This window comes from Mobula birostris, chromosome 9 (genome assembly GCF_030028105.1).
Source record: "Mobula birostris isolate sMobBir1 chromosome 9, sMobBir1.hap1, whole genome shotgun sequence".
NCBI classification, from domain to species: domain Eukaryota; kingdom Metazoa; phylum Chordata; class Chondrichthyes; order Myliobatiformes; family Myliobatidae; genus Mobula; species Mobula birostris.
This window is the reverse complement of record NC_092378.1, coordinates 150,303,627-150,326,763: the sequence shown is the minus strand read 5'-3', so window position 1 is coordinate 150,326,763 and position 23,137 is coordinate 150,303,627. Positions and strand designations below refer to the sequence as shown.

The following is a 23,137-nucleotide window of genomic DNA, read 5'->3' as shown; positions in this document are numbered from 1 at the left end:
TAAAGATTGAGATTAAAGATTAGGTTTAGTTGTCACGTACATTGAAACATAACAGCCAACTACGGACACAGTCTGAGGATTGTGCTGAGGGCAGCCAACAAGTCTCGTCACACTTCTGGCACCAACACAGCATGCCCACAACTCACTAGTCCTAACCCTAACCATATATGTCTTGTAATGTGCGAGACAACCCACACAGACATGGAGAACATTCATACTCCTTACAGACAGCGGAGGGAATTGAACCCCAATTGGTGATCGCTGGCAAAGTAAAGTTTTGTACCAACCACTATGCTGCTGTCATTCAGTAAGGATATATTCTTGCATTTGGGCTCGGTGTGACATAGTTCTGAATAAACCTGGATCCAAGTATGAACAAAAGTAAATATTGCTTATTGTCCCAGAAATCCCCAGCCACGTAGTAGTTTTGAAATGCCAGACCAAAGATTTTTAGCAGAACCACTTGCTTTTCTCTTGAATTATTCCTCAGTGAGTGAGCCCAAATACTCATCCATAAAGAAACCATATCAGAAAAGTAAAGGAGGAGTTGGTCTGTTTGCTTGCTCTGTTTAACAGTCCAGTCGCCATCCAGCCAGCCATAATAGGTTTATGAAAAGATAGGTGCCTGTGTATTCATCACCTCATACACTTAAACATTATCTAGATTACTTTGCAGGACCAAATATTTTTGCTGAGCTGTGCTGTCTTTATGAGCCATTGTGCTGAATTTCATTGCTACAATTAACCAAAATTATCTTTACTCGTGTTTCCTATCAGTTTTTGGAAGGAGCTACATTTGAAGTGGATCAAATCCACATCCACATGCGGCCTCTCCTGATGATGCTGGGTGATTATCGGAGCCTGACATTAAATGTTGTGAACCGCTTGACATCTGTCACAAGGCTTTTTCCTAACTCCTTCAATGATAAATTTTGCGACCAGATGATGGTAAGTTGGTGATCGTTCTTATCATTAGCAGTATGGATAAAATCTTAAAATTCACACTCAGTGGTCACTTTATTAGGTACACTTGTACACCTGTACCTACTCATTAATGCAAATATCTAGTCAGCCAATCATGTGGCAGCAACTCAATGCACGGAAGCATGCAGACATGATCAGCAGGTTCAGTTGTTATTCACCAAACATCAGAACAGAGAAGAAATGTGATCTAAGTGACTTTGACCATGGAACTGTTGGTGTCAAATGGGGTGGTTTGAGTATAAGAAATTGCTAATCTCCTGGGATTTTCAGTCTCTAGCACTTACAGAGAATGATGCAAAAACAAAAGAAGAAACATCCAGTGAGCGACAGTTCTGTGGGCAAAAATGCCTCGTTAACGAGAGGACAAAGGCCAGACTGGTTCAAGCTGACAGGAAGGTGATAGTAACTCGCATGCTGCACGTCACAACAGCGGTGTGCAGAAGAACATCTCTGAATGCATAACAGATTGAACCTTGAAGTGGATGAGCTACAGAAACAGAAGACCACACCAGGTTCCACTCCTGTACCTAATAAAGTGGCCACTGAGCGTACATTAGTCAAAATTGAACGTGGTGCACAATGAATCCTAGAAGAGAGTTTTTTTGTCTCTTTTTTTTCAGTTTTCATGTTTACTTTCTCATTAATGTTAACTCTGTCCAGGACAACATGACATCCATGACTTCAGTGTGCAAATTTAACAAGCCAAATGGTACCGTGAATCATTCAAAACGCTGGTATTCTTGTCTGTGGGATCAGAATTGTGTCCCAGACATTTGACCAATCTTTGTTGAAGCTGATTTTTCTTTCCCAACCCTAACCTGCTTTGGTAAACAGAACAGTGTTGCTGTTCTTTTACATTTGAATTGTTCCTGACGTTTGTAGGGTTGGGGTGTTGCAAGATTGTAATGACAGGATGAAGAGTCTCACCCTGAAATGTCAACTGTTCATTCCTCTCCGTAGATGCTGCCTGATTTGCTGAGTTCCCCCAGCATTTTGTGTGTGTTCCTCTGGGCTTCCAGCGTCTGCAGAATCTTTAGCTTTGGCTTTAACCTGTCTTTTCTACCATTTATTGATCATGTGGCTGATCTCTGCGTTGAGATGCCGTGAGATACCTGGGAACAGCTACAGAGGGAGCATTACACATTTATTTTGCATTTTGTTATTGTTTTACCATGTTCTACCTCAATGCCACACCAATTCCGATGGATAGGTAGGTCATTATCATCCGGATGCCTATCTCACGTCTCCCCAAAACAGATGCTTTACTCCCAGACAAAGGAACGTCAGCAGACCCCTGGTGAGCAAAGGAAAAGTTTCAAAGATAGTGTCAAAATCAGCCTGAAGAAATTCAACATTACATCTAAAAACAGCGAAAAGATTGTACTCAGTAGATATAGCTGGAAAAAATCTGTCCAAGAGGGAGCTGCTCCACGTGAGAATGATATCCGCTGTGCTGCGGCTGCGAAAGGAGGGACTGAGAAACCAAACGACCCAACCACTAACCACAGCCACCACTTACTCTTGCCCACACTGTAGCAGAATATGCGGATCTTGGATTGGCCTCTCCAGTAGACAAGCCCTTAAGAGAACGATGTGCTCAACTTGTGATTGCTCTACAACTACCTCAATGCATTGTGTAGCAATCAGATTTGTATGACCAGAATGCAAGACAAGTGTTTCACTGTATCTTGGTACATGTGACAGTAATAAACCAATTCCCATTCTGAGAGACATTGAGGTACCACAAGACGTATAGGTTTGCTCTCCCAACTAGACACGATAGAGTGAGTCCTGCCATCGAGATCTCTCACTCCAGTTAAAAACATAAGAAACAGGAGCAGGAGTAGGCCTTCTGGCTTGTCGAACCTGTTCCAACTTTCAGTACGGTATATTTACCATATTGAAAGTTGTCACACACTAACTACAGATATGGTGAGTTTTCCTGAGTTGCTGACAGAATTTCTCTCTGAGGATGCAGCTGGACAGGTTGCTTTAGGATTGGTTCATTATTGTCACATGTACCTGGATACAGTGAAAAGTTTGTTTTGCCTATTCTTCATACAGATCAAATCCATACACAGTGCATTGAGGTAGCGTGAGGTAAAACAATAACGGAATAAGAACGTAAGAAATAGGAGCAGGAGTAGGCCATCTGGCCTGACAAGCTTGCTCTGCCATTCATTAAGATCATGGCTGATTTGGCCATGAACTCATCTCCACCTACCTGCTTTTCCCCATAACCCTTAATTCCCATGCTATGCAAAAATTTATCCAACCTTGTCTTAAATACATTTACTGAGGTAGCCTCCATTACTTCATTGTGCAGTGAATTCTACAGACTCTGGGAAAAGCAGAGTCATCTCTATCCTAAATCTACTACCCCGAATCTAGATGCTATGTCCCCTTGTTCTAGTCTCACCTACCAGTGGAAACAACTTTCCTGCCTCTATCTTATTTATCCCTTTCATAATTTTATATGTTTCTATAAGATCTCCTCTCATTCTTCTGAATTCCAGCGAGTACAGTCCCAGGTGACTCAAATCTCTTCTCATAGTCCAACCCCCTCATCTTGAATCAATCTGGTGAATCTCCTCTGCACAACCTCCAAAGCCAGTATATCCTTCCTCAAGTAAGGAGACCAGAACTGCATGTAGTACTCCAGGTGTGGCTTTGCTGGTATCCTGTACAGTTGCAGCATAATCTCCCTGCTCTTAAATTCAATCTCTCGCAATGAAGGCCAATATTCCATTTGGTTTCTTGATAGCCTGCTGCACCTGCAAACCAACCTTTTGTGATTCATGCACAAACACTCCCAAGTCCCTCTGCACAGCACCATGCGGAATAAAGTATAAAAGCTAACGAAACCAATGCAATGCAGGTAAAATGATAATATTGAGAAAACAAGAGACCATCTTATCATACAAGAGCCTGGTACAGTGGGCTAGAAGTTGTCCTTGATCTTGGTGGTGCATGCTTTCAGTTTTTTTTTAATCTTCTGCTGGATGGGAGAGGGGAGAAGACAGAATGTATGGGGTAGATGCAGGTCTTTGATTATTTTGGCTGCTTTACTGAGGCAGTGAGAAATATAGAAATCCCTCCCTCCAGGTCACCTTGATGTCCCTATCTCACTGGGGTACGAGGCCCGCCGGCTACCCTCGCCTAGTTTAGCCTGCCTGGCGAAGCGGTGTACCGGGCTGTTTCATGGGTCCCTGGACTGTTCAGAAATCAGATGGTGGAGAGGATGAAGTTGTTCTGAAAACGTTGCGTGTCTGTCTTCAGGCTCCTGTACCTGTTCTCTTGTGGTAACAACGAGAACAGGGCATGTTCGGGGTGGTGGGGATCCTTAATGATGCATGCCGCCTTTTTTGAGGCTTTGCCTTTTGAAAATGTGCCCATGATGGAGCTGGCTGAGTCGACAACTGTCTGCAGCTTTTTCTGATCCCGTGGATTAGTGCCTCCATACCAGACAGTGATGCAACCATTCAGCGTGCTTTCCATGGTACATTATAGAAATTTGATGGAACAGGAGGTCAGATCAACTTGTGGCTTACTCCCCTCTTTGGGGTTTGCAGTGTGTGAGTGTGGAGACTGGACACGAATTGGCCTTCCTGCAGGTTACAAACTAGTTGTTCTGACCCATTGCAGATGTGTCACCATTGGATACAGGGCCATTTTCAGTTTGAGACTTCAATGCAGTTGCTTTTTTTTTTACATTTGCCTGCTGTGGTAAATCACGTAGTAATGTTGCCTGATTTAATTCAGTTATAAGTAGGCAGAGTTACCTCGAAGTTATGAAGCAATGAATAATCATTTCTGTAATTATAGTTTGATGAGCATGGTCCTTAGTTTGAAAGCTTATTTCACGATGGTATGGATAATGTTGGTGAATATTCTACCTTAATTGGTCTGGAACTTTTTAAATTGGAAAATTGCATGAAGCAGTGACTGTGGGTAATGTATAATTGTAGTGTGAGTGTCCTCTCTATAATGAACTAGAAAGCATGCATTTTAAGTGCAAGTCCAAACCATTCCAGCATTAAAAACCAACTCCACTTGTGATTTTTGTCATCAACTTATTTTTTTGTCTTCTGAAGCATTTTGCTTTGATTTCAGATGAGGAGAAGTGTTAACCATATATGAGTACTATGGGTGAATTTAACTACATCATAGAATTATAATTAACTTTTCTGTTCTTAGTCTGGATGTAGTTGCCCTGACTAGACTTTTAAATTGAGAACAAAAATAGTCAGCAGTAATTTCAGATTCCGATTGTGTTTTACTTATCACATGTATATAGGAACATATAGTCAACCGTGTCGTTTGTGTTAATAACCAACGCAACCCAAGTGACTCCAGTCCTACATCAAGACAATGGCATGAATGCACCTGTGTCCAAGATTTGGCGTTTCATCTAAAGCATTGACAAACTTTTAGAGATGCTTAGTGGGGAGTATCCTGACTGGTTGCAACGTGGCCTGATACGGCAACACAAATGTTGAAGAATGGAAAAGCTTACAAAAAGTAGTTGACACGCCCAGTCTATCACGGGAAAATTCTTCCGCATCATTGAGCACATCTATAAGGACCACTGGAACAAGAAAGCAACATCAGTCAGCAACCCTGCCCCCCGCCCCCCCAATCCGCCTATGCCCCTTCTCACTGTTGCCATCAGGAAGGGGAAAAAGGGGCCTCAGGACCCACATCACCAGGTTCAGGAACAGTTATTACCCCTCAACCACCAGGCTCCTGAACCAGCATGGATAGCTTCACTCACCCCAACTCTACTGATTCCACAACCCATGGAATCGTATTCAAGGGCTCTACAACTCATGAGTGCAATCTATATATGTATTTACTTATGTATGTATTTGTTCACTTGTTTATTTGTTTATTCTTTTTGTATTTACACAGTTTGTATTTTGCACATTGGCTGTTAGTCTTTGTGCGTAGTTTTTTATTGATTCTATTGTATTTCTGGATTCTACTGTGAATGCCTGCAAGAAAATGAATCTCGAGGTAGTATATAGTGAGCTCCTGAATGGGTGGTGACAGTGAGGGACAGAAAGTGGGTGAGAGCACAGCCCAGTCTATCACAGGCAAAGCCCCCCTCGCCATTAAGCATACTTACATAGAGCACTGCCACAAGAAAGCAGCGTCTGTCATCAAGTTCCCTCATCGTTCAGGCCATGCTCATTTCTTGCTACTGTCACCAGGCAGGAAGTACAGGAACCTTGGGTCCCACCAGGTTCAGGAACAGTTATTACCCTACAGCCATAAGGCTCCTGAACCGGTGTAGGTAACTTTACTGACCGCAACTCTGAACTGACTCTACAACCTACAAACTCATATTCAAGGACTCTTTACAACTCATTTTCTCAGTATTTTTTTTAATTTTCAGTCTACTTTTGCATACTATTTGTCAGTCTTTGTTTAGGTATAGTTTTTCATAGATTCTGTTGTACTTCTTTGCTTGTAAATGCCTGCAAGAAAATGAACCTCAAGGTGATCTATTCTGTTGTAACATACAAGTACTTTGATAATATATTTACATTGAACTTTAAACTTTTGAACTGTTGTTGTTATTAATTGCTGCCTGCATAATGAATTTTAGGCTTCAATGACAGAGGTGCTTTCATTTATAGAGTTTCAGTGCTTTCAGGATGAACTACTTTGAAGTAATTGAAGGAATGCAATTTTATATTTTGTGCCAACTTAATTAAACTTTCTGAACCCAGTAAGAGGCAGCGGCATCATTCTAGTCATCTTAATCTCTTCTGTAATTGTATATTCTTGACTTACAATTATCTTGCTTATAGAAATTAACGAGATGACCCTGAACTTTTAGTGAAAGCCTCTGTGATTGAGTCAATGCAGCAAATTGTTCCATTGTGAAGGATGTTTGTACGCAATTTCTCAAATTTGAAAAAGGAGCCATTCAGCTCCTGAACAATTCAGGCAGAATTTCTGTTCTGCTCCCAGGATATAACTAGTCAGGGGGCAGGTGACTTACTGGTGAACGTGTCTGTCTCATGTTGACACACGAGACTGTAGATGCTGTAATCTGGAGCAAAACAGAAACAAACTTGCTGGAGGATCTCAGTGGGTCTGGCAGTAACTGTGGAAGGAAATGGACAGTTGATGTTTTTGGTTGAGACCCTTCATCTGGACTGAAAGATAAAATGGGAGATAGCCATATAAAGAGGTAGTGGGAAGGCACGGAGCAAGAGGTTGCAGGTGATAGGTGGATTCTGGTGAGGAGCGGTGATTAGGAACATAAAGGAGGGGAGAGTGGAAATAATGATTGGGTTTTGAAGGTGATAGGTAGCTCCTGGTGTGGAGCAATGATTTAGCATGTGAAGGAGGGGAGAGAGTGGGGGGTACTGGTGGGATTTCAGAGGTGATAGGTAGATCTTGATGAAGAGCAGCGATTAAGCATATGAAGGAGGGGAAGAGTGGAAATAGCGATGGGGTTTCGGAGGTGATAGTTGGAGGGCTGCAATTAATGGATTTTTTTTACATGAAGAAAGATATACTGGCTTTGGCTTTGGAGGCAGTGCAGGGGAGGTTCACAAGGTTAATTCCTGAGATGAGGGGATTAGTCTATGAGGAGTATTTTGTGTAGTATAAAAATTAAGGGTATGGAAAAGGCAGGTAGGTGGAGCTGAGTCCATGGTCTTATTGAATGGCAGAGCAGGCTCGATGGGCCAAAAGGCCAGCTCCTGCTCTTGTTTTCTTTGTTCCTGAGTTCTTCCTAGGAAAGGAAGGTGGAGCAAGTTATCATGTGAGTAGTTTGGACCACAGAGAATTCAATGGAATGTGCTCTGTATTCAAAGTTTAGGTCTTGTTTACTGCTGATGGGTTTATTAATTGTGTAAGAAATTATGTTAGAATGTAGACTGCAGCAGCTTTGTACCACTGAATGTCTTGCAATTCTTTTTCCAAAGGCACTTGAGAGTTAATTGCAAAGCTGTAGATGGAGTCACCTATAGGTCCTGCCTGAGTAAGGATAACAGGATTTTTCTTTAATGAATTGATAAATTCGTATATTATTACCACATGTGTTGAGGTACAGTGAAAATCTTTGTTTTTCATGCCATCCATATGGATCATTTCATTACATCAGTATGCTGAGGCTGTACAAGCTGTTGTGTCAAACCAACTAAATTAATAATCAAACGCCTAATCGAATGACTCCTTTCTGCCTACACGATGTCCATACACTTCAAGCTGACAGGAAGGTGACAGTAATTCAAATATCCGCATATTACAACAGTGGTGTACACGAGAGCATCTCTGAATGCACAACCAGTCAAACCTTGAAGTGAATGGGCTACAGCAGCAGAAGACCACGAACGTACACTCAGTGGCCACTTTATCAAGTGGCCGTGGAGTATATAGTAATTATTATATGTACTGCACTGTACTGCTGCTGCAAAACAACAAACCACAACACGTCAGTGATAATAAACCCAATTCTGATTTAAACGAACTGTTGCTTTCTGTCTGAAGACTCTTCTAATGGATGGAAATCTTTCTTTCCAAACACAGGCCCACCTACGTAAGTGGATGGAGGTGGTGGTCCTCACGCACAAAGGAGGGCAGAGGAGTGATGGCAATGTAAGTCCTAAATAAAACTACTGCAGCACTTTGTTACAAAGCTTTCCAATGAAACAATACTGAAAACAATATTATGATTAGAGATTTACTTCAGTGGGCGTTATTGTAATGAAGCCTTTGAGACTGATTGTTAATTCCCAATGACTGGTGACCTTGAGAAAGCTATAACGTGATTATAATTGGCAAAACTTTCTTCTTTAGTATTTCAAGGAAGGGTTAATTAAATTGTAACTTTCTGACAAACTTCAAGCCCTTTGGCTTTTCAGAACAATTAACGCAAGATTTTGTAAATGATGCATTTCTGAAGAATCATTTGTGAGTTTCTAACTTAAGGAGTAATAGTCTCTGAGCAGTTGCAATATCTCAAAACTGAGGGAGCAGGAGATAATGTGGAAGATGCCAAAGGCATTTTACATGTCTCCTCCTTGTATTCTTGCCCTTCATCAGATTTTCCTCCTGCTCCATATCCCTCCTTGCATAGAAGTAAAGGAAGTTAATCTTAGCAAATTGAGTGTTCTGCCGTAGAAATCAAGCCGATGTGTGAGATCTAAGTGTGGTGTTTTATAAGAGGCTACACTATTCTCCGAGCCCAAAACCCAAAACCATCCATAGAAACATAGAAAAACTACAAGCACAATACAGGCTCTTCGGCCCACAATGCTGTGCCAAACATGTACTTTAGAAATTACCTAGGGTTACCCATAGCCCTCTATTTTTCTAAGCTCCATGTACCTATCCGGGAGTCTCTTAAAAGACCCTATCATATCCGCTTCCACCGCCGTCGCCAGCAGCCCATCATGCACTCACCACTTTCTGCGTAAAAAATACTTACCCCTGACATCTCCTCTGTACCAACTTCCAAGCACTTTAAAACTGTGCCCTCTCGTGATAGCCATTTCAGCCCTGGGAAAAAGCCTCTGACTATCCACATGATCAATGCCTCTCATCATCTTGTACACCTCTATCAGGTCACCTCTCATCCTCTGCAGCTCCAAGGAGAAAAGGCCAAGTTCACTCAACCTATTTTCATAAGGCATGCTCCCCAATCCAGGCAATACCCTTGTAAATCTCCTCTGCACCCTTTCTATAGGTTTCACATCTTTCCTGTAGTGAGGTGACTAGAAATGAACGCAGTACTCCAAGTGGGGTCTGACCAGGGTCCTACATAGCTGCAACATTCCCTCTCGGCTCTTAAACTCAATCCCATGGTTGTTGAAGGACAATGCACCGTATGCCTTCTTAACCACAGAGTCAACCTGCACAGCAGCTTTAAGTGTCCTATGAACTCAGACTCCAAGATCCCTCTGATCCTCCACACTGCCAAGAGTCTTACCATTAATACTATATTCGGCCATCATATTTGACCTACCAAAATGAACCACCTCACACTTACGTAAACACAACGAAGGATCTTGGCCCGAAACGTTGACTGTACCTCTTCCTAGAGATGCTGCCTGGCCTGCTGCATTCACCAGCAACTTTGATGTGTGTCACCTCACACTTACCTGGGTTGAACTCCATCTGCCACTTCTCAGCCCGGTTTTGAATCCTATCAATGTCCCCTTGTAATCTCTGACAGCCCCCCACTATCCACAACACCTCCAACCTTTGTGTCATCAGCAAATTTACTAACTCATCCCTCCACTTCCTTATCCAGGTCATTTATAGAAATCACGAAGAGAAGGGGTCCCAGAACAGATCCCTGAGGCACACCACTGGTCACCAAACTCCATGCAGAATATGACCTGTCTACAACCACTCTTTGCCTTCTGTGGGCAAGCCAGTTCTCGATCCACAAAGCAATGACCCCTTGGATCCCATGCCTCCTTACTTTCTCAATGAGCCTTGCATGGGGTACCTTATCAAATGCCTTGCTGAAATCCATATACACTACACCTACCGCTCTACCTTCATCAACATGTTTAGTCATATCCTCAAAAAATTTAATCAGGCTCGTAAGGCACGATCTGCCTTTGCTCTAGGAAGATGCCAGTCGATATTTGGAAAATTAGAATCTCCTACCACGACAACCCTGTTATTATTGCACCTTTCCAGAATTTGTCTCCCTATCTGCTCCTCAATGTCCCTGTTACTATTGGGTGGTCTATAAACAACACCCAGTGGAGTTATTGACCCCTTCCTGTTTCTAACTTCCACCCACAGAGACTCAGTAGACAATCCCTCTACGACTTCCTCCTTTTCTTCAATTACTTCTGCTTGTGGAATCTTGTTCTAACTTGACTCCTTCCCTTGCTTGTCAACCAGCAGTCTTTGGAATGTGGGAGTAAACCGGAGCACTGGGAGGAAACCCACACAGTCACTGGGAGGATGTTCAGATTCCCTACAGACAGTGGTGAGAATTGAATCCCAATCACTGGTGCTGTAAAGTGTTGTGCTACCATGCTTCCCTAGATATCAGTTTACCTGAGGAGAACATTTCTGTTATTTCCAGCTGACATTAAATTTTTTGACCTTGTCTAACAGCTTCAGAAGTGGGCAGGACTGTGTACATAGTTAATGAGTTAATGCTTTCCATCTCTATGGATGTTTGCTATCGTGGGGAAGTCTAGGACCAGAGGGCACAGCCTCAGGATAGAAGGGCGTCCCTTTAGAATAGAAATCAAGAGTTTCTTTAGCCAGAGGATGGTTAATCCGTGGAATTCATTACCAAAGGTGACTGTGGAGCCCAAGTCATTTGGCATACTTAAAGCGGAGGTTGATTGGTTCTTGATTGGTCCAGGCATCAAAGGTTGCAGGAAGAAGTCAGGTGATTGGGGATGAGAGGGAAAATAAGATGGTCATTATGGAATGGTGGTACAGGCTCGATGCGTCAAAAGGCCTAATTCTGTTCCTATGTCTTTATGGTCTAATGGTTCAATGGCCTTCTTTTTAATCTTTCTAATTTGCTTGCACAGGAAATGAAGATCTGCTCAGCCATCATTAATCTGTTTCACTTGATACCAGCTGCACCGCAGACCCTGGTGAAGCCCCTGTTGGAGGTGGTGATGAAAACTGAGAGGGCCATGCTTATTGAGGTAATAACTCTTCCCACTTGGTTGGAGTGCATCTGTAGAGAGGAATAATGTGTCGATGTTTCGGGCCAATTACCTTAATCAGGACCCGGACCTTCAGCTGTCTTGATGAAGGGTCTTGACCTGAAATGTCAGCTCTTAGTTCCTTTCCATGGATGCTGCCTGACCTGCCGAATTCATCTGGCAGTTTGTGTGTGTTGCTCTGAATTTCCAGCATCTGCAGAATCACTTGAGTTTATAACTCTTCTCACTGTTGCCTCTAGCTTAACAGTGACACTGTACATTGTGCCCTGAAAGTGGGGCCCTGGATAGACAGGGTAGTGAAGAAAGTGTTTGGGACACTGGCCTTCATCAGTCATGGCAACACACAAAGGAGGTAGAGGAGCTCGGCTGGAGACCCTTGAAGGGTCTCAATCTGAAACATTCCCTCCATAGATGCTGCCTGACCCTCTGAGTTCCTCCAGCTCTTTTGCATGTTGCTCCAAAATAACTGAGCTGTTGACTGGATTCATTAAAGTGAAAATGTGTCAGCAAACTGTGGAATTTGAATCCTAATGAACCCTTTATCCAGATCCTAACAGTGACTGGGGAAGAGATGTCGCTATTAAGTATTTACATTTTGCATACTGACTTGTGTACTGCATTGGCTGAACAAATGGACTTCTTTTGTGTCTGGAATTTAATTCCTGTATTATATTCCCCTCATGCAGGCTGGGAGTCCATTCCGAGAGCCCCTAATCAAGTTTCTGACACGTTACCCAGCGCAAACGGTGGAGCTTTTTATGATGGAAGCCACTTTGAATGACCCTCAGTGGAGCAGAATGTTTATGGTAATGCTCAGTAGCCCTCTGGAGTCATTGAATGTGAAATATTGAACATTGAACCATACAGGCCCTTCAACCCATGATGTTGTGCTGACTTTTAACCTACTCCAAAATCCATTTAACCCTTCCCTTCTACATAGCCCTCAATTTTTCTGTCACCTAAGTGCCTATCTTAAGAGATTCTTCAATGCCCCTGATGTATTTGTCTGGCAATCACCCTGGCACTGCATTCCAAACACTCACCACTCTGTAAAATAAAAACCTACATCCGTTTTCCCCCCACCCACTCATACACTTCCCTCCAACCCCTTTAAAAATATGCCCTCTTGTAATATGTTTCCATCCTGGGAAAAAGTTTCTGACTGTCTGCTTGAACTATACCTCTTATCATATTGTACAACTCAATCAAGTTACCTTTCATTCTCCTTTTCTCCATAGACAAAAACTCTACTTCACTCAGCCTTTTCTCATTAGACTTGCTCCCTAATCCAGGCAGCATCCCAGTAAATCATCTCTGCACCCACTCTAAAGTTTCCAAATCCTTTCTATAATGAGGCGCACAGAACTGAACACAATACTCCAGCGTCGTGCCCCCCTGGTAAAGCAGCTGTGATTACAGCACAGCTCTGCTGAAGTTAGTGTAGAGCAGACTCGAGACTAATCGGGAGGCTCCAGAGGGAGGACCAGTCACCACTGCCTTGACACTGTCTACTGGCTACACCAACACGACTCCTACTGCCTTAAAAACTAACTCCAGTGATGACTTTCCTTCTAATAAACAGTTCATGTAGAAGTATCACTGATTAGCCTTACCCATCTGTAAGTATGCATATAAACTGGTGCGTGTAAAGTGAAATGTTTAAGTGGACCCTGACGGGGAGCTTCTTCACTCAGATGGTGGTGAGAGTGTGGAATGAACTCCCACTGGAAGTGGTGGATGTGTGCCCAATTCCAACATTTGAGAAGTTTGGATAAGTACATGGATGGGAGAGATATGGAAGGTTGTGGTCCAGGTGTAGGTCATAGGATAATAGAATAATAGTTCAGGACAGACAAGATGATCGAAGGGCTTGTTTCTGTGCTGTAGTGTTCTATGACTCTATGATTACTTGAAGGAAAACAAAATTGACCTTCAGCTTGATTTATCACATCTAGATTCAACTCTAGTGAGTGTCCAATATGTAGGGAATCCACCTCCCAAATTAATGCTGATAAATTAGTTTAGGCACCATAAACTCTTGATGGATGAATCCAATTTGAAGAACTGCTCTGTTTGATGATATTTTTATGTAAGCTTCTGAGAGCTGATCCACTGGGGAGATATCAGAACGATGCAGTATTGGGAGTGCCAAGTAATTTGAGATTTTTCTTTGCAGAGTAGAGGTGAGGAATGATTAATGGAGGAATTCACAACTGGGGGTTTTTGGCAAGAAGACATTCAGTTAGTGGATCTGGTTTTAAATTATTTATCAGTGAGCAGGAGGGAAGATGATAAATTTACACAGAAAGTTATCATGACCTTGAAGCTGTATAAGATGCTGGTGAGGCCAAATTTGGAGTATTGTGTGCATTTCTGGTCACCTACTGACTGGAAAGGTATCAGTTAGATTGAAAGAGTACTGAGAGGATTTACAAGGATGTTGCTGGGTCTTGAGTACCTGTACTCAAGATTGAATAGGGTAGGGCTTGGAGTGCAGAAAAATGAGGGCGATTTGATAGATGTATATAAAATTATGAAGGGTATAGATAGGGTAAGTGCAAGCAGGCTGTATCCACTGATGTTGGGTGAGACCAGAACTAGAGGTCATGGCTTAAGAGTGAAAGGTGAATATTTAAGGGGAACCTCGGGGAATTTCTTCATTCAGTGGGTGCGAGTGTGGAACGAGTTCCCAGCAAAAGTGGTGGATACAGTTTTGATTGTAACATTTAAGGGAAGATTCTTTTAGTACATAAAAGAGAAGGGTATGGAGAGCTATGGTCTAGGTGTGGGTTGTTGCTACTCTGCAGAATAATAGTTCAGTGCAGACTAGATGGGCCAAAGGACTTGCTTCTGTTCTGTGATACTCTGTGCTCTGGAATACACTTTTTCAAATAGCAATGAGCATATTTTCAATGGTAACTTTCCAAAGGAATTGGTTAATAACTTAAAAAGGTTAGGAAATGGGGCAATAGGAGAGAATCAGCACTCTTTTGAAGTGGCAAGTTGGGCTGTACGGCTTTCTGTGTTTTATAAAGCACGTTCAACATTGTAGGGTAACTTCCTGAGATTTGAGAACATTAGATGAGATCGGGTAGACTTGCATTAGCTTGTCTGGTTTGATTCTTATCTTCATTTGAGAGATAATTACTCTTGCATTAACTATAGATGTGTTTTAAGCTGTGGAAAAGGGTTCTGATGGATATTATAATCATTCTGTGTTTGAGGCACATGTTTTTGTATCTTAGTGAAATAGAGAATAAATTCACCAGTGCTACATAAGATGGATCAAGAGGAAGCCATTTGTTCCCTCTCATCTGCTCCTTCATTCAATAAAATAATGGCTAATCTTTTGCTTCAATATCACTTGTCCAGCAATCCCCTGTCCCTTTAGAACAGGGTTTCCCAACCTGGGGACCATGGGCCCCCTTGCTTAATGGTATTGGTGCATGGCAATAAAAAAGTTTGGGAACCCCTACTTTACAACAGAGAACACAGCACTGTACAGGCCCTACGGCCCATAGTGATATGCCAACCTCTTAACCTAGTCCACGATTAACCTAACCTTTCCCTCTCACATAGCCCTCTATTTTTCTTTCAACCATGAGCATAAGAGTTTCTTCAATGTCTCCAATGTATCTGCCTCTGTCACCACCCCAGCAGCATGTTCCACACACTCACCACTCTGTTTTTAAAAAAAAAACTACCTCTGACATTTCCAGCATGTGCAGATTTTCTCTTGTTAATGATCTGACATGCTCCCTATAATTACAGGAAACTCTAGATCTAGATTCGAAAGACCTCCACCTAATCAGAAATCTGTACTGGGAACAAACTGCCGCTGTAAGAATAGATGGAGAAGTGAGTCAGTTTACGAAAATCAAGACAGGCGTTAGGCAAGGGTGTGTTTTCTCCCCTGATTTGTTTAATGTATACAGTGAAACAATATTACAAAAAATAAGAGACACCTTGGGAATCAAAGTTGGCGGTGAAAACATCAATAATTTCAGATATGCGGATGACACTGTTAATTGCAAGTACGGAGGAAGAATTACAGAACTTAATTGATACAGTTGTTGAAGAAAGATCCGTTTTTGCACTATCTATCAATTGCAAAAAGACAGTGTGTGGTGATATCCAAAAAGAAGGAGAATCCTATCTGCAGGCTGAGAATAAATGGGGAAGACATAAAACAAGTACAGAACTTTTGCTACTTAGGAAGCTGGGTGACATCAGATGGCAGGTGCGACATGGACATCAAAAGAAGAATAGGGATGGCAAAGGACACTTTTATGAGAATGAAGAGTATACTGACCAATACTAAACTAGGCATGACAACCCGCCTCAGAGTACTGAAATGGTCCATTTATCCAGTTATGTTATATGGCTCAGAATGTTGTAACACTCTAATATCTAGTAACGTGAGGAAACAAATTGAAGCAGCAGAGATGTGGTTTTTGAGGAGGATGCAAGGAATATCATGGACGAAACGAATATCTAACGTGGATGTCATGAACAGAGCAAGCACAAAAAGAGAAATAATGTATGAGATCATGAAAAGGCAATTGGACATGTGATTAGAAAAGAGGAGTTAGAATGCACAGTAATTATGGGAAAGATTGAAGGGAAGAAAGCAAGAGGAAGGCAAAGACACATGATGATGGAGACAGCAGCCAGAGAACTGGAAATGAATACCAATGAATTGATCCACTTGACCTGAAACAGGAGTGTGTGGGCCATGGCAGTCAAAGCTCAAACTGGGCACGGCACCTGATGATGATGATGCTCCCTATACTTTCTTCTAATCACCTTAAAATTATGCTCCATTATTTTCATAATATCTGTATATCTGCCAATCCCTCTCTTGAATATACTCAATGACCCAGCCTCCAATCTACTTGGGCTTGCACCTTATTGTCTACCTGACCTGTGCTTCCTTTGTAATTGTAACACTTTATTCTGCATTCTTTTATTGTTTTCTCTTGAATTGATCTGTATGAACAGTATGCAGGACAAGTTTTTCACTGTATTTCGGAACTCGTGATGTCGGAGCAGAATTAAGCCAGTCAGCTTACCGAGTCTGCTCCGCTATTCCATCATGCTGATTTACTTCACTTCTCAACTCCTTTCCCGTAACCTTTGACACCCTGACTGATCAAGAACCTATCAAACTCTGCTTTAAATAGACCCAATGGCTTGACCTCTACAGCTGTCTGTGACACTGAATTGTACAGGTTCACTATCTTCTGGCTAAAGAAAGTCCTCCTCATATCTGTTATAAAGGGACATCCTTCCATTCTGAGGCTGTACCCTCTGGTTTGAGACTCCCTCTATTGGCAACATGCTTTCCACATCTGCTTTATCTATGCCTTACAAAAAGCCAATTTACAACCTAATATTCCATCCGATGTGCCTTTGATTCTGCTAACTATTGTCACTGCTGCTGAAACTTCTCAATGTCCTCCTCATAGCCCACGCTGCCTGCTGCCTTGTTTCATCAGTAAAACTGGATATATTCCACCTGGTCCCCTCAACCAAATTGTTGATACAGTGGTATGCAAAAGCTTGGGTACCCCGATCAAAATTTCTGTTACTGTGAATAGCTAAGCGAGTAAAAGATGACATAAGAAGGCATAAAGTTAAAGATGGCACATTTCTTTAATATTTTAAGCAAGATTACTTTTTTATTTCCATCTTTTACGGTTTCAAAATAACAAAAAAGGAAAGGGGCCCGAAGCAAGTGTTTGGGCACCCTGCATGGTCAGTACTTAGTAACACCCCCTTTGGCAAGTATCTCAGCTTGTAAACGCTTTCTGTAGCCAGCTAAGAGTCTTTCAATTCTTGTTTGGGGGATTTTCGCCCATTCTTCCTTAAAAGGCTTCAAGTTCTGTGAGATTCTTGGGCCGTCTTGCATGCACTTCTCTTTTGAGGTCTATCCACAGATTCTCAATGATGTTTAGGTCGGGGGACTGTGAGGGCCATGGCAAAACCTTCAGCTTACGCCTCGAGGTGGTCCATTGTGGATTTTAAGGTGTGTTTAGGATCATTATCCTGTTGTAGAAACCATCCTCTTTTCATCTTCATCTCATCCGGTCACAGTGACTTATCCAACTTGATGCTTTTCAAAAGCTCCAGCATACCCTCTTTCTTAATATCCACATGCTCAAGCTTTTAAGTCCGCTGCAAGTCAGCACTACAATCACTAAGATCCTTTTCCATAGTGAATACTGAAGTAAAGTATTCATTAAGTACCTCCGCTGTTTCCTCCGGTTCCATACACACTTTCCCACTGTCACACTTGATAGGTTCTATTCTTTCACGTCTTATCTTCTTGCTCTTTGCATACTTGTTGAATGCCTTGGGGTTTTCCTTAATCCTGTGTGCCAAGGCCTTCTCATGGCCCCTTCTGGCTCTCCTAATTTCCTTTTTAAGCTCCTTCCAGCTAGCCTTATAATCTTCTAGATCTCTAACATTACCTAGCTCTCTGAACTTTTTGTAAGCTTTTCTTCTTGTCTGGATGTATTATAGCCTTTGTACACCACAGTTCCTGTATCCTACCATAACTTCCATGTCTCACTGGAACGTATCTATGCAGAACTCCACACAAATATCCCCTGAACATTTGCCACATTTCTTCCGTTCTTTTCCTTGAGAACATCTGTTCCCAATTTAAGCTTCCAATTTCCTGTCTGATAGCCTCGTAATTCCCCTTACTCCAACTAAACGCTTTCCTAACTTGTCTGTTCCTATCTCTCTCCAATGCTGTTGTAAAGGAGATAGAATTATGATCACTATCTCCAAAATGCTCTCCCACTAAGAGATCTGACACCTGACCAGGTTCATTTCCCAATACCAAATCAAGTACAGTCTCTCCTCTTGTAGGCTTATCTACATATTGTGTCAAGAAACCTTCCTGAACACACCTAACAAACTCCACCCCATCTAAACTCCTTGCTGTAGGGAGATGCCAATCGATAATTGGGGAATTAAAATCTCCCATCATGTTATTATTACACCTTTCCAGGATCTGTTTCCCTATCTGCTCCTCGATGTCCCTGTTACTATTGGGTGGCCTATAAAATAACACCCAGTAAAGTTATTGACCCCTTCCTGTTCCTAACCTTCACCCACAGAGACTGTAGGCAATCCCTCCATGACGTCCACCTTTTCTGCAGCCGTGACGTTATCTGTGGTCAACAGTGCCACACCCCCACCTTTTTTGCCTCCCTCCCTGTCCTTTCTGAAACATCTAAAACCCGGCACTTGAAGTAACCATTCCTGTCCCTGAGCCATCCAAGTCTCTGTAATGGCCACCACATCATAGCTCCAAGTACTGATCCATGCTCTAAGCTCATCCGCTTTGTTCACAATACTCCTTGTGTTAAAATAGGGAGAGAGGACGGGGGAGGGAGGGAGTGAGTGTCGACTCAGACCATGAGAGGCCTGTGTCGGGTATTTTCATGCCTTACAAGGCGCAGACTAGAAGTCTGTGTGGGGCGCCACTTCTCGCACAGACACTAGAGCAACGTGTGGTTAAGTGCCTTGCTCAAGGACATAAACACGCAGCACAGCTGAGGCTCGAACTAGCGACTTTCAGATTAGTAGATGAATGCCTTAACCACTTGGCCACGTTCCCAACACAAAATAGACACATCTCAAACCGTCGGTCTGAGTGCATCCCTTCTCTATCACCTGCCTATCCTCCCTCACACAGTTTCCAAGCTTTCTCTATTTGTGAGCCAACCGCCTCTTCCCCAGTCTCTTCAGTTCGGTTCTCAACCACCAATAATTCTAGTTTAAACTCTCCCCAGTAGCTTTAGCAAGCCTCCCTGCCAAAATATTGGTCCCCTTGGGATTCAAGTGCAACCCGTCCTTTTTGTACAGGTCACACCTGCCCCAAAAGAGGTCCCAATGATCCAGAAATCTGAATCCCTGTCCCCTGTTCCAATCCCTGAGCCACGCATTTATCCTCCACCTCATTCTATTCCAATACACTGTCGCGTGGCACAGGCAGTATTCCTGAGATTACTACCTTTGCAGTCCTGCTTCTCAACTTCCTTCCTAACTCCCTGAAGTCTTTTTTCAGGACCTCTTCCCTTTTTCTACCTCTGTCATTGGTACCAATATGTACCACGACCTCTGGCTGTTCTCCCTCCCACTCCAAGATATCATGGACGCGATCTGAAACATCCTGGACCCTGGTTCCTGGGGGGCAAACTATTATCTGAGTTTCTTTCCTGTGTCCCCAGAATCGCCTGTCTGACCCCCTAACTATAGAGTCCCCTATCACTGCTGCCATCCTCTTCCTTTCCCTACCCTTCTGAGCCACAGGGCCAGACTCTGTGCCAGAGGGGCAGATACTATTGTTTTCCTCAGGTAGGCCGTCCCCCCAACAGTACTCAAACAGGAGTATTTACTGTCAAGGGGTACAGCCACTGTGGTACTCTCTAGTACTTGACTCTTCCCCTTCCCTCTCTTAACTGTTACCCACTTGTCTGTCTCCCGTGGCCCCGGTGTGACCCCCTGCCTATAACTCCTTTCTGTCACCTCCTTGCTATCCCTGACCAGACAAAGGTCATCGAGCTGCAACTCCAGTTCCCTAACGTGGTCCCTTAGGAGCTGCAGCTCGACACATCAGGTGCAGATATGGCCGTCCGGGAGGCTGGGAGACTCCAGGCCCTCCCACATCGGACACCGAGCACAGAAAACCGGCCTCTCACACATACCACTTCCTTTCCGCAATTAGCACAGGTAAACCTACCTCGTCCTGTTACCGCCTAAGCCCGATAAGCCAAAGCCCTATCACTCTGCTACCTCTCACTCCGCTGCCCACTCCGAACGCTGCTTGCTGGATATGGCGGTCTTTTTAAACTTTCCCCGCTTTACTAGCTGATGTCACACACCTGCGCAGTCTTGCCTCTCTTTTACCCCGAGTAGTAAAATGCCTTCACTCCAGAAACCCTTAGCCGTTCCACCCGCAGCTTTCTTGCTCTGAATTGCTGAATAAAAATAAAAAAAAGAATTCTAGTTGGTGACTTCTTCTCCAGAAGGAGACATTTGCTCAGAGATCATTCTGGTCAAGCCCATAGCACCCTGAAAGTGGAAACACGGGCAGCATGGTAGTGTAGTGGTTAGTACAGATTTCACGGTGCCAGCCGTAAGGATGGAGTTCAATTCCTGCCACTGACTGTAAATGGTGTCCCCGTGCTGATTTGAGTTTTCTCTGGGAGCTCTGGTTTCCTCCCATGTATGTACAGGATAGGAAGTGTTAATAAATGGCAAACATGCCGGAAGCCTGGGAACACTTGCAGGCTGCCCCCAGCACATCTTTCTACTGTGTTGGTCATTGATGCAAAACAACGTGTTTCACTGCGTGTTTCGATGGTCATGGGTCAAATCAAGTTAATCTTCTCTGATTCCTTATCATGTTCACTTATTTCCAGAGCTTCCTCAAGCACAAGGATGCGAAGCCACTGCGTGACGTACTTGCAGCCACACCTGGACGCTTCGTCAACCTGCTGTTCCCTGGAGCGCAAGCTGCGGTCAGGCCTGGTTCTCCCAGTACCAGTAACATTCGCTTAGATCTCCAGTTCCAAGCCATTAAGGTGAGTGAATCTCTCCAGATGTGCTGCTAAATTACATTAGCCTTTAGGTATTTTTGCCGCATTGAATTTCTGGTCTTCTATCATATTTATTCAAATACGAGTTTATTGCCACAAAGTAGTGGAAATGAGTACATTACAGAATCTTTTTATTTTATCATTCCGCTCGAGCTCTCGGGTGTTCTGCTGGTCTCTCTAATTTCAACACTTTCTCAAAAGCTAACTGGCAGGTCAGCTTTTTTGAACTGCGCTCCTAAACTGTGGAATTCAATATCTAGAACTATAGGGGATGCTACTCAGTTGACATTTTTTTAAACACCAGCTCAAATCATATTTATTTAATCTTGCCTTTAACTAATATCTTTTTGTCTTTTACTTTCATGTTTATTTTTATTTTTATTTTTTAATTTTATTTTCATGCTTGCACTTTATCCCATTGTAAAACACTTTGAACTACACCACCTGTATGAAAAGTGCTCAATAAGTTGTTATTAAAGAACAAAAAATAGTGAGATAGTGTCCATGTGTTCACTGTTCATTTAGAAAGCTGATTTTGGCAGGGAATTTGCTGTCTTAAAGCTTTGAGTGCACACTTCCCCTGTTATGGTAGTAATGAGAAGAGGGCATGTTCTGTTTGGTGGTGGTCTTTAACCTGGTGTTGTAGCTGCAACCTTAAAGCCAACACCACAGGTAATGGTCCGCCTATCCATCTTGTCCATTGATAACGCACAGATCCAATACATACTGGTGGCATAGTAGCGTACCTCTATTACAGTGTCAGCTGTAAGATTGGGGTTCTATTCCCATTGCTGCCTGTAAAATTTTGTATTCTGCCCGTGACCACATGGGTTTCCTCCGGGTGCTCCAGTTTCCCTTTACATTCCATTGCCATACGGTTAGGGTTAATTAGTTGTGGGCATATTCTGTTGGCACTGGAAGTGTGGTGCTGCTGGAGCTGACGGTCCCATGGGAAGATAGCTTGGAAGAGGCCTTTGAAAGGAAGCTCTCCAAGTACGCAGGACTGGTCAGCAACTGTCAGCAGGCTGGATGGAGAGTGAGGTGTTTCCCAGTGGAGGTTGGTTGTAGGGGATTCGTAGCCCGTTCTTTAGTTAGAGCCTTCAGCATTTTAGGGATCGAGGGAGAAAGGAAGAGGAGAGCCATCCGCAGTAACACCGATGTGACAGAGAGGGCCTCAAGATGGCTGTGGCTCAAAAGAGGGGAGCCATGGAGTCATAAGTAGCTAGCCATCTGGACACAAGCTGGGGTCTGATCAGCCCCGGCTGGGTCACCTGGAGGAGGTTGTATGATGTTGAAAGACCCGAAACACCTGATGATTCCAGGAACATCACTGAAGATGTGTCCAGAAGCTTCAATAGGTGTATGTACACAGACCCAATTATTAAAGAAATTAAATTAGAACAAAAAGGTCTACTTTGGTGCAAAGGGATCAAAGTGGCCAGTTTTGCTAAACTTAAAGTGATAAGGGTTTTGCTAGTTGGTCCAAGAACCAAATGGTTGCCGCTGATCTTCATCCTGGTGGTGTGGGACTTCTGAACCTTCTGCCTAATGGGAGCTGGAAGATGATGGTATGGGCTGGTACGATGATCTTTTTGACAGCTTCAAGTGAGGCCTTGTGAATAGTTGTGATGTCACCGATGCAGAGGTAAGATATGTGGATGGTGTCTGACTTGGTGACTATGATTAGAATTTTTGCTCGCTTTTGGAGGTGGCGAATACTACCTAACCTCATTGTTTGATGCTGAGGATGAATGATTGGAGAGGGTCAAGAGGAGATTCACAAGAATGAAAGGGTTAATGTATGAGGAACATTTGGTTCTGCGCCTGTACTTTACCTAGAGTTTAGAAGAATAAAGCATGGGA

The 23,137-nt window shown here is 43.1% G+C and overlaps 1 protein-coding gene across 5 annotated transcripts in view; it reads left to right on the top strand.

The window, feature by feature from the left end:
• The window catches only part of trrap (transformation/transcription domain-associated protein), a 315,964-nt gene that overhangs the window by 91,246 nt on the left and 201,581 nt on the right, over nt 1–23,137 (top strand). For all 5 annotated transcript variants that reach the window (XM_072269108.1, XM_072269109.1, XM_072269106.1 and 2 more), the window contains exons 30-34: nt 778–948; nt 8,533–8,601; nt 11,517–11,636; nt 12,344–12,463; nt 21,098–21,259. In XM_072269108.1, coding sequence (XP_072125209.1) covers nt 778–948; nt 8,533–8,601; nt 11,517–11,636; nt 12,344–12,463; nt 21,098–21,259 — 642 coding nt within the window. The remainder of the gene's footprint in view (nt 1–777; nt 949–8,532; nt 8,602–11,516; nt 11,637–12,343; nt 12,464–21,097; nt 21,260–23,137) is intronic.